Source organism: Podarcis cretensis (assembly GCF_951804945.1).
Source record: "Podarcis cretensis genome assembly, chromosome: 13".
NCBI classification, from domain to species: Eukaryota; Metazoa; Chordata; class Lepidosauria; order Squamata; family Lacertidae; genus Podarcis; species Podarcis cretensis.
This window is the reverse complement of record NC_137182.1, coordinates 51,503,818-51,517,069: the sequence shown is the minus strand read 5'-3', so window position 1 is coordinate 51,517,069 and position 13,252 is coordinate 51,503,818. Positions and strand designations below refer to the sequence as shown.

Here is a 13,252-nt window from a genome sequence, read left to right as displayed (position 1 = left end):
GAAATAGTACCTCGGGTTAAGAACTTTCCTTCAGGATGAGAACAGAAATCGTGCTCCAGTGGCTCGGTGTCAGCAGGAGGCCCCATTAGCTAAAGTGGTGCTTCAGGTTAAGAACAGTTTCAGGTTAAGAATGGACCTCCGGAACGAATTAAGTACTTAACCCGAGGTACCATTGTATATCCTTGTTCTTCCTGTATGTGGCAATTATTCTGTCCGTGGTGTAGGAATTCCTGTCTTTATTGGGCAGTTCCTCAGAGATTAGGTCCTGTTGTTCATTGTGCAATTTACAACCTGCCCCTTATAGCCCCACAGAAGCTGAGCGGATCAACCTGCCCCTCTTTGACAGAGACAGGGCCCTGAGGATCCAGAGAGATGGTTGCAGGTGGAACCTCTGGAGATTGCAGTAACTGCAATCGCAGAACTGTGGAAGGGTCCCACAAGGGTCATCTAGCCCAACCCCCTCCATATAATGCATCTGACAGGGAAGGCAGAACACAGCCATCGGCATTAGCAGCCACTGGTAGCCTTGTCCTCCCTGAATTTGCCCAGTCCTCTTTTAGAGCCACAAAATGTAAATAATTCAGGCTGCTTCAAAGAATGGAAGAAGGATATTTCTAAATTTATCTGGCGGGGGGAAAGCGAAGAATGAAACATACAATTATGATAGACATTAAAGAAAGAGGAGGCTTTGCCCTGCCAGAACTGCAAATTTATTACGAGGCAGCCTGTTTGTATTGGTTAAAGGAATGGATTACTTTGGATAATGCAGACATCCTGGACTTAGAAGGTCATGATTTAAAATAAAACACCTTTATGGCTACCTCTTATCGAGGTTATTACTATTAAGTGAGTTAATATGGATGGACAGTGGGCAGACTTGCTGACTTAACATATAGAATGAGAGAACAAGAAGAACACTTTTAGAGAAGATTGGAAAACATTTATTGAATGTATGGGAAATAATTATGTACAGCTGAAAACGCTGACAGCATTAAGATAAATTCAACAGTGTAAACAAGTTTTGATGGATGCAATAATGAAATACTGAATGGCATAATTTTTGCAAAATATGCAGGGATTTATGATATGTAAAATGTACCATGGAAAGAGAAGAAGGGAAGTCACTGATATCTTAAGGATGTAAAATGAGCATTTTAAATTGTAAAACAGAAAACGTAATAAAAATTATATACAAAAAAGAAAAGAGAAAGTGACGGCCTTCGAGATTCACGTTAATTTTGCAGTTCTCCAGCTGAGCAACGTGTGCAAAAATGCACACTTAAGGTAAAGTGTGCATATATTGGTGAAAATAGCATGCAGGGACACATTACGATCAGGGGAAATTGCTTTGCAAGGATGTGCAGAAAAAGCAAAATTGCACAGGCAAGTATGTATGTTAGGAGATATTTCCTCTAAGATGCTGCTGAGTTTTTATGAGAATTAAAAAATAAATAAATCACAAACTGATGTGGAGAACTGAGAGTGGGAAAAGGAGACACTTGAAAGGGACAAATCCGCCCATTGCTTCACACGGGACCTGCCCTCTCCTCTTCTGGGGCATCTCTTTCCTGCACAGCCTCGTGGTGGTTTTTTTGAGGATGAAAGAGAAGATCGCTGTAGAGGACCTCTTCATCTTTTGCCGAGATGGGATCGTCCTTCAGCGTTGGTTCGGAGGGAGTCACAGCCGGTGGGGAGGAAATGGTGGCATAGGTGACGTCTGAGCTCTGAGGACGGAGAGGGAAACCGAGGGTGACCCACGGCTCAAGCCAGAAAGCAGAAAAGGCTCAGGAGCAGCCCATTGAGAAGGAGGTTTCTCTCCCTCATTTTGCAGCGGAGTTGCAATCCACTTTCCCAGTGTACCCCCCAGAGCTGTCTGCAAAATATACTTCAAACGGGATGACCAGCAAAATAACATTTTTCCATCTATAAGACGCCCCCATGTATAAGATGACCCCTATTTGGGGGGACTCAGATTTAAGAAAACGGAGGGGGGGGGTGTATCCATGTATAAGACGCCCCCTAATTTTTGACATTATTTTTTAGGGGGGGGACCTAGTGTTCTACATGGAAAAATATGGTAATTTCAGGCACACACATAAGAACTTAAGAATATACACCAGGGGTCAGCAACCTTTTTAAGCCGTGGGCCGGTCCACCATCCCTCAGACCTCGTGGGGGGGCCAGAATTTTTTTTGGGGGGGGGGAATGAACAAATTCCTGTGCCCCACAAATAACCCAGAGATGCATTTAAAATAAAAGGACACATTCTACTAATATAAAAACACGCTGATTCCCAGACCTCCTGCGGGCTGGATTGAGAAGGCGATTGGGCCGCATCCGGGCCCCGGGCCTTAGGTTGCCCACCCCTGATATACACCTTTAGGCACCAGGCAAAAGCATTCCTCTTTAACCTGGCCTTTGGCTTATTGACACCCAATGCCCTTTTAAATGTGTTGTGGGAGGTAGGATTATTGGTTTCTTATTTTTATCATGCATTTTTTGCTATTTTATATTGTACAATGGTACCTCGGGTTAAGAACTTAATTCGTTCTGGAGGTCCGTTCTTAACCTGAAGCACCACTTTAGCTAATGGGGCCTCCTGCTGCCGCCGCGTGATTTCTGTTCTCATCCTGAAGCAAAGTTCTTAACCCGAGGTACTATTTCTGGGTTAGCGGAGTCTGTAACCTGAAGCGTCTGTAACCTGAAGTGTCTGTAACCCGAGGTACCACTGTAATTTGATGTTGTGAACCGCCCTGCCATCTACGGATGTAGGGCAGTATACAAATAATAATATAATAATAGCAGACTTGCAGGGCTAGGCCAGTGACCCATCTAGTCCAACATCCTGTTCTTACAGATGCCTAAACCAGATGCCTGTGGGAAACCCACAAGCAGGATCCGAGCACAAGAGCAAAAGTGAAGCCAAGTTACAGGGAACCAGGCAGAGGGCCTTCTCGGTAGTGGCGCCCTCCCTGTGGAACCCCTCCCACCAGATGTCAAAGAGAAAAACAACTACCAGACTTTTAGAAGACATCTGAAGGCAGCCCTGTTTAGGGAAGCTTTTAATGTTTGATGTATTACAGTATTTTAATATTTTTTTGAAAGCTGCCCAGAGTGGCTAGGGAAGTTTCTGACCTCGGCCTGATAGATGTACCTGGGAATCTCACAGCCTATCAGGTAACCATCCCTTTTTGTTTATCACCAGGAGTAGTTTGGAAAGGACGCAGGTGGCGCCTCTTGGGCCTCTTGGGCTTGCCGATCGGAAGGTCGGCAGTTTGAATCCGTGCGATGGAGTGAGCTCCCGTTGCTCTGCCCCAGCTCCTGCCAACCTAGCAGTTCAAAAGCACACCAGTGCAAGTAGATAAATAGGTACCGCTGTGGCAGGAAGGTAAACGGCATTTCCGTTTCAACAGTGTTTCCATTGTGCCAGAAGTGGTTTAGTCATGCTGGCCACATGACCTGGAAAGCTGTCTGTGGACAAACGCCGGCTCCCTTGGCCTGAAAGTGAGATGAGCGCCGTAACCCCTCAGTCGCCTTTGACTGGACATAACCGTCCAGGGGTCCTTTACCTTTTTTTTTTGCCTTACCTTAGTTTCTGGGGTGGGGGATAAGGGCTGTAGCTTAGTGGCAAGGTATCTGCACTGCATGCAACAACTCCCAGATTTGATCCCGGATGGTATCTTCAGGTAGACTCCAGTCTGAAACCCTCAAGAGCCACTACCAGTCAATGCAAATAATACTGAGCTAGGCTGACCAATCGCCTGACTCGGTATAAAGGAGCTTCTTGTGTTCCTTTGTCCATGAATGGCCAATTTAGCAGCTATAGCCACAAGAGGTTCATGAGTTATTTTTTTGGTTTTGGTTTCTATTCAAGTGGCCATTCCCACTCCTGGCGGTAGCCAATTCTCTAAGGACAGCTACACACTTGTTTACTTGTCTCTGTCACCTGGACAGAAGACCAATCATTACAATTCCTAAGCTTGTAATGATTTGTTGGGTCTCTGGACCGTAATAAAGATTGATGACAATTCCTAAGCTTCTTTGAAAGCGATCCTGACCCATAAAACTGGTTTCAATAAGAGGATGGACTCATTTCCCGAGCTCAGATGGAAGCAAAATGCAAACCTAAACCTTTCTACTTACTTTGACCTGAAAGTCTGTCTTTTGGGGTACCAACAACCCAAACATGTCTTGACTTGTTTCCTCCTTGCTTTCCTTTGTCTCAGATGCTAGCTGATATTTTGATGTGCCCAGGGCAAAAAGAACTAGAGAGAGAGAGAGAGAAAGGGAGTGAAAAGTTAAAAGTATGGTTATGCACCATCCTAATCTCTGATCTGTGAGATTCTCCACAAATTCCTGCACTGATCCAGGACTCTGTTTCCTTGGAACGAAGGTCAGCAGAGACTGTGGTGTCTCTAGGGTATATTGTTTTATTTACACACATAAACAACCAGAGCATAGGATGGAAGGTATCATAGCACTGACATCCCCATAGCTAATTGCTTCCCCATTAGCTTTCCAGGACAGCCCCCAAACCCAGAGCAAACATGTCTCTCTCTTAGAGATGGGAAAGCCTGGGAAAAACCCAGAAAAATTGGAAAGAAACCTGTCCCCACCCCTAATTTTTCTGCCCCCCCCCCGGCCTTTCTCCAGCTTCCAGCTCTCACACAACTCTGCCTATTGTTCTCCTATGTAGGTAGGTGAGGAGCTGGAAGAAAAGCCAACCCATCTATTCTATGACACAGAGCATCTTTTTTCGTTATGCTAAATTGTGGTACTTAACTAGCCAGCCCAAGTCATTAACTCAGTGGCGTAGCGTGGGTTGTCAGCACCCGGGGCAAGGCAAGTAATTTGCGCCGCCTAACCCATGGATTTGCGGCCCCTAACCCGTGGATTTGTGCCCCCTAACCCTAACCCCCAGATGTTGCGCCCGGTGCGGCCGGCCCCCCCTGCACCCCCCACGCTATGCCACTGCATTAACTTAATAAAGTGGGCTGGTTTCCACTTACAGATTGTATTATTATGGGATTTTTAATAGCAGTGCATAGTTAATCTATGGAACTAGGCCCAACAGGAGGCAGGCTCTTCTTCTGGGGTTTAAGTTGGATGGTCCTAAGTTCCCATCACTTACTGCCTTTCTTTCTCCAACAATAGTAAGCGAACAAGACCGCCGGGATCAGAAGTAGACTAGCCCACCATGCATGCCCCATTGATGGAGCAGATGAATCTGGCAACTGAGCTGTGAAGATTAAAAATAAAGGAGCGGGGATGTCCTTAGAAACACACTAACAGGCTTCCTCTTGAAAATTTAAGACAAGTACATAACACAATGTTGAAAGCAAGTCTTTAAATTATTGTTGTTGTTGTTGTTGTTGTTATTACCCTGCCCATCTGGCTGGGTTTGCCCAGCTTCTCTGGGCGCCATCCAACAAAAAATTCAAAATACATTAAAACGTCAGACATTAAAAACTTCCCTAAACAGGGCTGCCTTCAGATGTCTTCTAAAAGTCAGATAGTTGCTTATTTCCTTGATGTCTGATTGGAGGGCATTCCACAGGGTGGGTGCCACCACTGAGAAGACCCTCTGCTTGCTTCCCTGTAACTCTGCTTCTCGTAGGGAGGGAACTGCCAGAAGGCTCTCAGACCTGGACCTCCGGGCTGAACGATGGGGGTGGAGACGCTCCTTCAGCTATACTGTACCGAGGCCGTTTAGGGCTTTCAAGGTCAGCACCAACACTTTGAATTGTGCTCGGAAACATAATGGGAGCCAATGTAGGTCTTTCAAGACCGGTGTTATGTGGTATCGGCGGCCGCTCCCAGTCACCAGTCTGGCTGCCGCGTTCTGGATTAGTTGTAGTTTCTGGGTCACCTTCAAAGGTAGCCCCACGTAGAGCGCATTGCAGTAGTCCAATATGTAATATTTTACATATTTCCAATAATCAAATAAATTGTTTAAAAATTGGCAAAGGGTGTTTAAGGAGATAACAGAAATCACTGGGTCAAAGCTGATTGAAAGTCCAGAGGTAGCATTATTATCAATTTACGATGGGGTGGAAGGTTAGCAGACTAGGAAGAACTTGCTCACAAATTTATTGACAGCTGCACAAATTATTATAGCTAGGAAGTGGAAGGGGCAAGCAGGATATAAAACGGAAGAGTGGTATAAAGAGGTGTGGGCTATAGCTATTAATGATAAATTAACATGTGCTATTAAGGTAAGACAGGGAATACGCAGGAGAAATGATTCTGAGGAGATATGGAAGGTGTTTGTAGAATTTGTACTGTTAAAATGGAAAGGGGTCAAACCATCACAAGAGGTGTTGGAATTTTGGGAGATTTGATAGTTAGAGTGGAATGGTCTCAGTGGAGGCGGGCACATTTTTATTCGTATTTATTTATGATTATTAATTTGTCAAAATATAAGAAAGAAAGAAAGAAAGAAAGAAAGAAAGAAAGAAAGAAAGAAAGAAAGGAAGAAAGGAAGGAAGGAAGGAAGGAAGGAAGGAAGGAAGGAAGGAGAGAGAAGGAGGAGGCTGGGAGCTGGGAAGTCACAACAAAGAACAGCATTGTTCCCACCCCTTGCTCTTTTCCCTCCATCCTTCAGTCTTGGAGTTCAAACACAAAACCCACAAGAGGACTGTCCCACTTCTAATGTGGGCTATGTGTTCCGGTGGGGCATGGCTCACCTGTGACATTCACCGTTTGGCTCCAGGGAGACATGATCCATCGGCTGCTCAGTTTCTGCTCATACCTGCAAGCAAATCCCCCAGTGTGGTTGCTGGCTGTGACTTGGACCAGGATGTCTGCAGAGGCGTTCGAGAAGGCATTCCTGGGTTCTCCGGAGTCCGCCAGAGACTCTTCACTGCTGGAGGAAATCTTGACCCCATCCTTGTAGAAATGGAACCTTTGCTCTGCGTCGCTGCCAATGGCCGAGCAAGTGAAGCGCAGGAATCCCCCTTCCTTCACCACTCCAGACGGAGGATCCACTGTCAGCACCGGGGCAGGAGGAGGATCTGGAGAAGCCAGCCACAAAGGAGAGGGGGTTAGGAGGGACCACAAATGAGGAAAAGCTGTTGCTCAATGTCAGAGCATCTATCTGCTTGTCCTAAATTCAAACCCTGGCAGGGAGATGCAATCCCTGGCAGGAGGAGGAGGAGGAGGAGGAAGAAGAAGAAGAAGAAGAAGAAGAAGAAGAAGAAGAAGAAGAGGAGGAGGAGGAGGAGTTCGGATGTGATATCCCGCTTTATCACTACCCTAAGGAGTCTCAAAGCGGCTAACATTCTCCTTTCCCTTCCTTCCCCACAACAAACACTCCGTGAGGTGAGTGGGGCTGAGAGACTTCAAAGAAGTGTGACTATCCCAAGGTCACCTAGCAGATGCATGTGGAGGAGCGGAGAGACGAACCCGGTTCACCAGATTACGAGTCTACCACTCATAACCACTACACCACACTGGCTACAGGAGCTACTGGAGCTGTCCGTAAAAGAAAATGAATACAATGGCTAAGTGATTTGGAGTCTGTGGTTCACTGAGGTTTTAGGTTCACTGCCATGTATCTAATATTATGGACAAGATGGGAAGATATAAAATACGGATAGTGGAAAAATATGCAGTTAAGAGGGTGTACAATAGGAGCCATGGAGGGGAAGATGGAAAGTCCAGAAATTTGGAGAAATATCTAATTATGGGTATGTAATTTGGATTGTTATGAATTAATATTTGTAAAATATTAGGGCATGGCTCACCTGTGACATTCACTGTTTGGCTCCAGGGAGACATGATCCATCGGCTGCTCGGTTTCTGCTCATACCTGCAAGCAAATCCCCCAGTGTGGTTGCTGGCTGTGACTTGGACCAGGATGTCTGCAGAGGCCTTCGAGAAGGCATTCCTGGGTTCTCCGGAGTCCGCCAGAGACTCTTCACTGCTGGAGGAAATCTTGACCCCATCCTTGTAGAAATGGAACCTTTGCTCTGCGTCGCTGCCAAAGGCCGAGCAAGTGAGGCGCAGGAATCCCCCTTCCTTCACCACTCCAGACGGAGGATCCACTGTCAGCACCGGGGCAGGAGGAGGAGCTACAGGAGCTGTCCATAAAGGAAAATGAGTACAATGGCCAAGTGACTAGGAGTCTGTGGCTCACGGAGGTTTTAAGGGGCAAGCCATAACTAAATAGGGTTCATCCAGGCAGGGTTGCCAACAGAAAGTTGGGTTTCATGAATTCCCCACTTGAACTTCAGGAGGGGAGAGGAGAGGAGAAGATCAGAAACATGTGTTGCACAACATTCAGGGGAAATGTGCAGTGTCCGGGAAGGTAAATGTTAGCTGGCTAAACCCTTGAGCCCCGTTTGAGGATCTGTACTACTCATGTCATGTGTAAGCCATCACATCCCCTAAATTGCCCTAGGAGTTTCCACTGGTACAATGGAGGGGTCTCCCCACTTCAGACCTTCTCCATCTGTCAGTGGTATGAGGGTGGTGATCCTTTCGGCATCACATGTACTAAAATTGGAATGATACAGGGAAAATTAGCATGGCCCCTGTGCAAGGATAACATGCAAATTCGTGAAGCGTTCCATATTTTTTCTGGGCGATAATTTTTTTAGTAAGGACTGGGAAACATTTGTAATATATTTGACAGAGCCCTGTAAACAGTTAAAACATTACCAAGATTGAAATAACACTTGCAATGTGAAAAGAACTACAAGAGAAAATAGAGTTTTGTGGATAAATGGAGGATAGTATGATTTGCAGTGAAAATGGTTATTTGTGGACTCCACAGAAGGGAGGATGGGAGTCCGAGAATTTTATATTTTTTCTTATTTGATTTTTTCTGTGAATGCAAAACAAAATTGTAAAACCAATAAAAGTTATTATAAAAGAAGTAACTGGTATTTGTCAGAGCTTTCCAGCATGCCCCCAGGTCCCTTGCATGGTTTCCTACTCGTGAGTAGTATTAATGCTTGACTATGTGTGGGTTAAACCACAGAGCCTAGGACTTGCCGATCAGAAGGTCAGCGGTTTGAATCCCCATGACTGGGTGAGTTCCCGTTGCTCGGTCCCTGCTCCTGCCAACCTAGCAGTTCGAAAGCACGTCAAAGTGCAAGTAGATAAATAGGCACCGCTCCAGCGGGAAGGTAAACGGCATTTCCATGCACTGTTCTATTTTGCCAGAAGCGGCTTAGTCATGCTGGCCACATGACCCTGAAGCTGTACGCTGGCTCCCTTGGCCAGTAAAACGAGATGAACGCCGCAACCCCAGAGTCGGCCACCACTGGACCTAATGGTCAGGGGTCCCATTTGGATTGTTATGAATTAATATTTGTAAAATATTAGGGCATGGCTCACCTGTGACTTTCACCGTTTGGCTCCAGGGGGACATGATCCATCGGCTGCTCAGTTTCTGCTCATACCTGCAAGCAAATCCCCCAGTGTGGATGCTGGCTGTGACTTGGACCAGGATGTCTGCAGAGGCATTCGAGAAGGCATTCCTGGGTTCTCCGGAGGCCGCCAGAGACTCTTCACTGCTGGACGAAATCTTGACCCCATCCTTGTAGAAATGGAACCTTTGCTCTGCGTCGCTGCCAATGGCCGAGCAAGTGAGGCGCAGGAATCCCCCTTCCTTCACCACTCCAGACGGAGGATCCACTGTCAGCACCGGGGCAGGAGGAGGAGCTACAGGAGCTGTCCATAAAGGAAAATGGGTACAATGGCCAAGTGATTAGGAGTCTGTGGCTCACGGAGGTTTTAAGGGGCAAGCCATAACTAAATCGGGTTCATTCAGGCAGGGTTGCCAACAGAGAGTTGTGGGTTCATGAATTCCCCACTTGGACCTCAGGAGGGGAGAGGAGAGGAGAAGATGAGGAGCATGTGTACTAAAATTGGAATGATACAGGGAAAATTAGCATGGCCCCTGCGCAAGGATAACACGCAAATTCGTGAAGCGTTCCATATTTTTTATGGGCGATAATTTTTTTAATAAGGACTGGGAAACATTTGTAATATATTTGACAGAACCCTGTAAACAGTTAAAACATTACCAAGATTGAAATAACACTTGCAATGTGAAAAGAACTACAAGAGAAAATAGAGTTTTGTGGATAAATGGAGGATAATATGATTTGCAGTGAAAATGGTTATTTGTGGACTCCACAAAAGGGAGGATGGGAGTCTGAGAATTTTATATTTTTTTTATTTGATTTTTTCTGTGAATGTAAAACCAAATTGTAAAACCAATAAAAGTTATTATAAAAGAAGTAACTGGTATGTGTCAGAGCTTTCCAGCATGCCCCCATGCCCCTTGCATGGTTTCCTACTCATGAGTAGTATTAATCCTTGACTATGTGTGGGTTAAACCACAGAGCCTAGGACTTGCCGATCAGAAGGTCGGCGGTTCGAATCCCCGTGACTGGGTGAGTTCCCGTTGCTCGCTCCCTGCTCCTGCCAACCTAGCAGTTCGAAAGCACGTCAAAGTGCAAGTAGATAAATAGGCACCGCTCCGGTGGGAAGGTAAACGGCGTTTCCGTGCACTGTTCTAGTTTGCCAGAAGCGGCTTAGTCATGCTGGCCACATGAACTGGAAGCTGTACGCCGGCTCCCTCGGCCAGTAAAGCGAGATGAGCGCCGCAACCCCAGAGTCGGCGACCACTGGACCTAATGGTCAGGGGTCCCATTTGGATTGTTATGAATTAATATTTGTAAAATATTAGGGCATGGCTCACCTGTGACTTTCACCGTTTGGCTCCAGGGAGACATGATCCATCGGCTGCTCAGTTTCTGCTCATACCTGCAAGCAAATCCCCCAGTGTGGATGCTGGCTGTGACTTGGACCAGGATGTCTGCAGAGGCGTTCGAGAAGGCATTCCTGGGTTCTCCGGAGTCCGCCAGAGACTCTTCACTGCTGGAGGAAATCTTGACCCCATCCTTGTAGAAATGGAACCTTTGCTCTGCGTCGCTGCCAATGGCCGAGCAAGTGAGGCGCAGGAATCCCCCTTCGTTCACCACTCCAGACGGAGGATCCACTGTCAGCACCGGGGCAGGAGGAGGAGCTACAGGAGCTGTCCATAAAGGAAAACGAGTACAATGGCCAAGTGATTAGGAGTCTGTGGCTCACGGAGTTTTAAGGGGCAAGCCATAACTAAATCGGGTTCATCCAGGCAGGGTTGCCAACAGAGAGTTGTGGGTTCATGAATTCCCCACTTGGACTTCAGGAGGGGAGAGGAGAGGAGAAGATCAGAAACATGTGTTGCACAACATTCAGGGGAAATGTGCACTGTCCGGGAAGGTAAATGTTAGCTGGCTAAACCCTTGAGCCCCATTTGAGGATCTGTACTACTCATGTCATGTGTAAGCCATCACATCCCCTAAATTGCCCTAGGAGTTTCCACTGGTACAATAGAGGGGTCTCCCCACTTCAGACCTTCTCCATCTGTCAGTGGTATGAGGGTGGTGATCCCTTCGGCATCACATGTACTAAAATTGGAATGATACAGGGAAAATTAGCATGGCCCCTGTGCAAGGATAACACGCAAATTCGTGAAGCGTTCCATATTTTTTCTGGGCGATAATTTTTTTAATAAGGACTGGGAAACATTTGTAATATATTTGCGGCAGAGGGGACATGAAAGAGATTTAAGAGCCTTGGATTTAAGATCTCCGGGTTGACGGCTTTACGAGATTGATGGACTTTTGCTGGGGACCGATACCGGGGAGGGGATCTGGTGGAAGGAAATTGGGAATTTAAAGTGTATATAATATAATTTGTTTTTTGTTTTCTTAATGAGAGATGGGAAATTCGTGGAATGGAATCTTTTTTGACCTTAGGGAAACGTCTTAAGAATAAGTATAGATATGTAGGTTTGGATGAGAGTTAAGATTGGACAAAGTAAAAGTGGATGGTTATGTGGTGAAAGAAAGAATGGGAAATTATAGTATAATAAGATAAGATATAAGGATAAAAATAAGATGAAGGATTATTATAGTATATTAAGTCAAATTTTAAAGATAAAAACAAGGTTGGAAGGATTTGTTGAAATAACAATTTGAATTAGAATACAGAAATGGGAGGTGTGAGGAGGTCAAGGAAATGAGTAAAGGAAAGAAAGCTTTGTAAGGGTTCGATTTCTTCTTTTTTTTAATTGATTGTAATTTTTTTGTCTTTTGTTATTTTTCTTTTTTCTCTTTTTTCTTTTTGTAACCTTTAAAATTTTGAATAAATATTATTTTAAAAAAACATTAGTAATATACTTGACAGAGCCCTGTAAACAGTTAAAACATTACCAAGATTGAAATAACACTTGCAATGTGAAAAGAACTACAAGAGAAAATAGAGTTTTGTGGATAAATGGAGGATAGTATGATTTGCAGTGAAAATGGTTATTTGTGGACTCCACAGAAGGGAGGATGGGAGTCCGAGAATTTTATATTTTTTCTTATTTGATTTTTTCTGTGAATGCAAAACCAAATTGTAAAATGAATAAAAATTATTATAAAAGAAGTAACTGGTATGTGTCAGAGCTTTCCAGCATGCCCCCAGGCCCCTTGCATGGTTTCCTACTCATGAGTAGTATTAATGCTTGACTATGTGTGGGTTAAACCACAGAGCCTAGGACTTGCCGATCAGAAGGTCAGTGGTTCGAATCCCCGTGACTGGGTGAGTTCCCATTGCTCGGTCCCTGCTCCTGCCAACCCAGCAGTTCGAAAGCACGTCAAAGTGCAAGTAGATAAACAGGTACCGCTCCGGTGGGAAGTTAAACGGCGTTTCCGTGCACTGTTCTAGTTTGCCAGAAGCGGCTTAGTCATGCTGGCCACATGACCCAGAAGCTGTACGCCGGCTCCCTCAGCCAGTAAAGCGAGATGAGCGCCGCAACCCCAGAGTCAGCCACCACTGGACCTAAAGGTCAGGGGTCCCATTTGGATTGTTATGAATTAATATTTGTAAAATATTAGGGCATGGCTCACCTGTGACTTTCACCGTTTGGCTCCAGGGGGACATGATCCATCGGCTGCTCAGTTTCTGCTCATACCTGCAAGCAAATCCCCCAGTGTGGTTGCTGGCTGTGACTTGGACCAGGATGTCTGCAGAGGCGTTCGAGAAGGCATTCCTGGGTTCTCCGGAGTCCACCAGAGACTTTTCACGGCTGGAGGAAATCTTGACCCCATCCTTGTAGAAATGGAACCTTTGCTCTGCGTCGCTGCCAATGGCCGAGCAAGTGAGGCGCAGGAATCCCCCTTCGTTCACCACTCCAGACGGAGGATCC

General features: G+C 45.7%; 2 protein-coding genes across 7 annotated transcripts in view; one reads left to right on the top strand and one right to left on the bottom strand.

Moving 5' to 3' along the window:
* The window catches only part of LOC307202117 (Fc receptor-like protein 5), a 109,318-nt gene that overhangs the window by 14,106 nt on the left and 81,960 nt on the right, over window positions 1-13,252 (top strand). The gene's annotated exons all lie outside the window — the stretch shown is intronic.
* LOC307200527 (uncharacterized protein) overlaps window positions 1,527-13,252 on the bottom strand; it is a gene marked incomplete at its 3' end in the record, with an annotated part of 29,377 nt that continues 17,651 nt past the window's right edge. The window contains exons 5-10 of the mRNA XM_079949065.1: window positions 10,715-11,050; window positions 9,343-9,678; window positions 7,593-8,081; window positions 6,687-7,013; window positions 4,144-4,265; window positions 1,527-1,724 (exon numbers count right to left, since the gene is read on the bottom strand). Of these exons, the coding sequence (XP_079805191.1) occupies window positions 1,527-1,724; window positions 4,144-4,265; window positions 6,687-7,013; window positions 7,593-8,081; window positions 9,343-9,678; window positions 10,715-11,050 (1,808 nt within the window). The remainder of the gene's footprint in view (window positions 1,725-4,143; window positions 4,266-6,686; window positions 7,014-7,592; window positions 8,082-9,342; window positions 9,679-10,714; window positions 11,051-13,252) is intronic.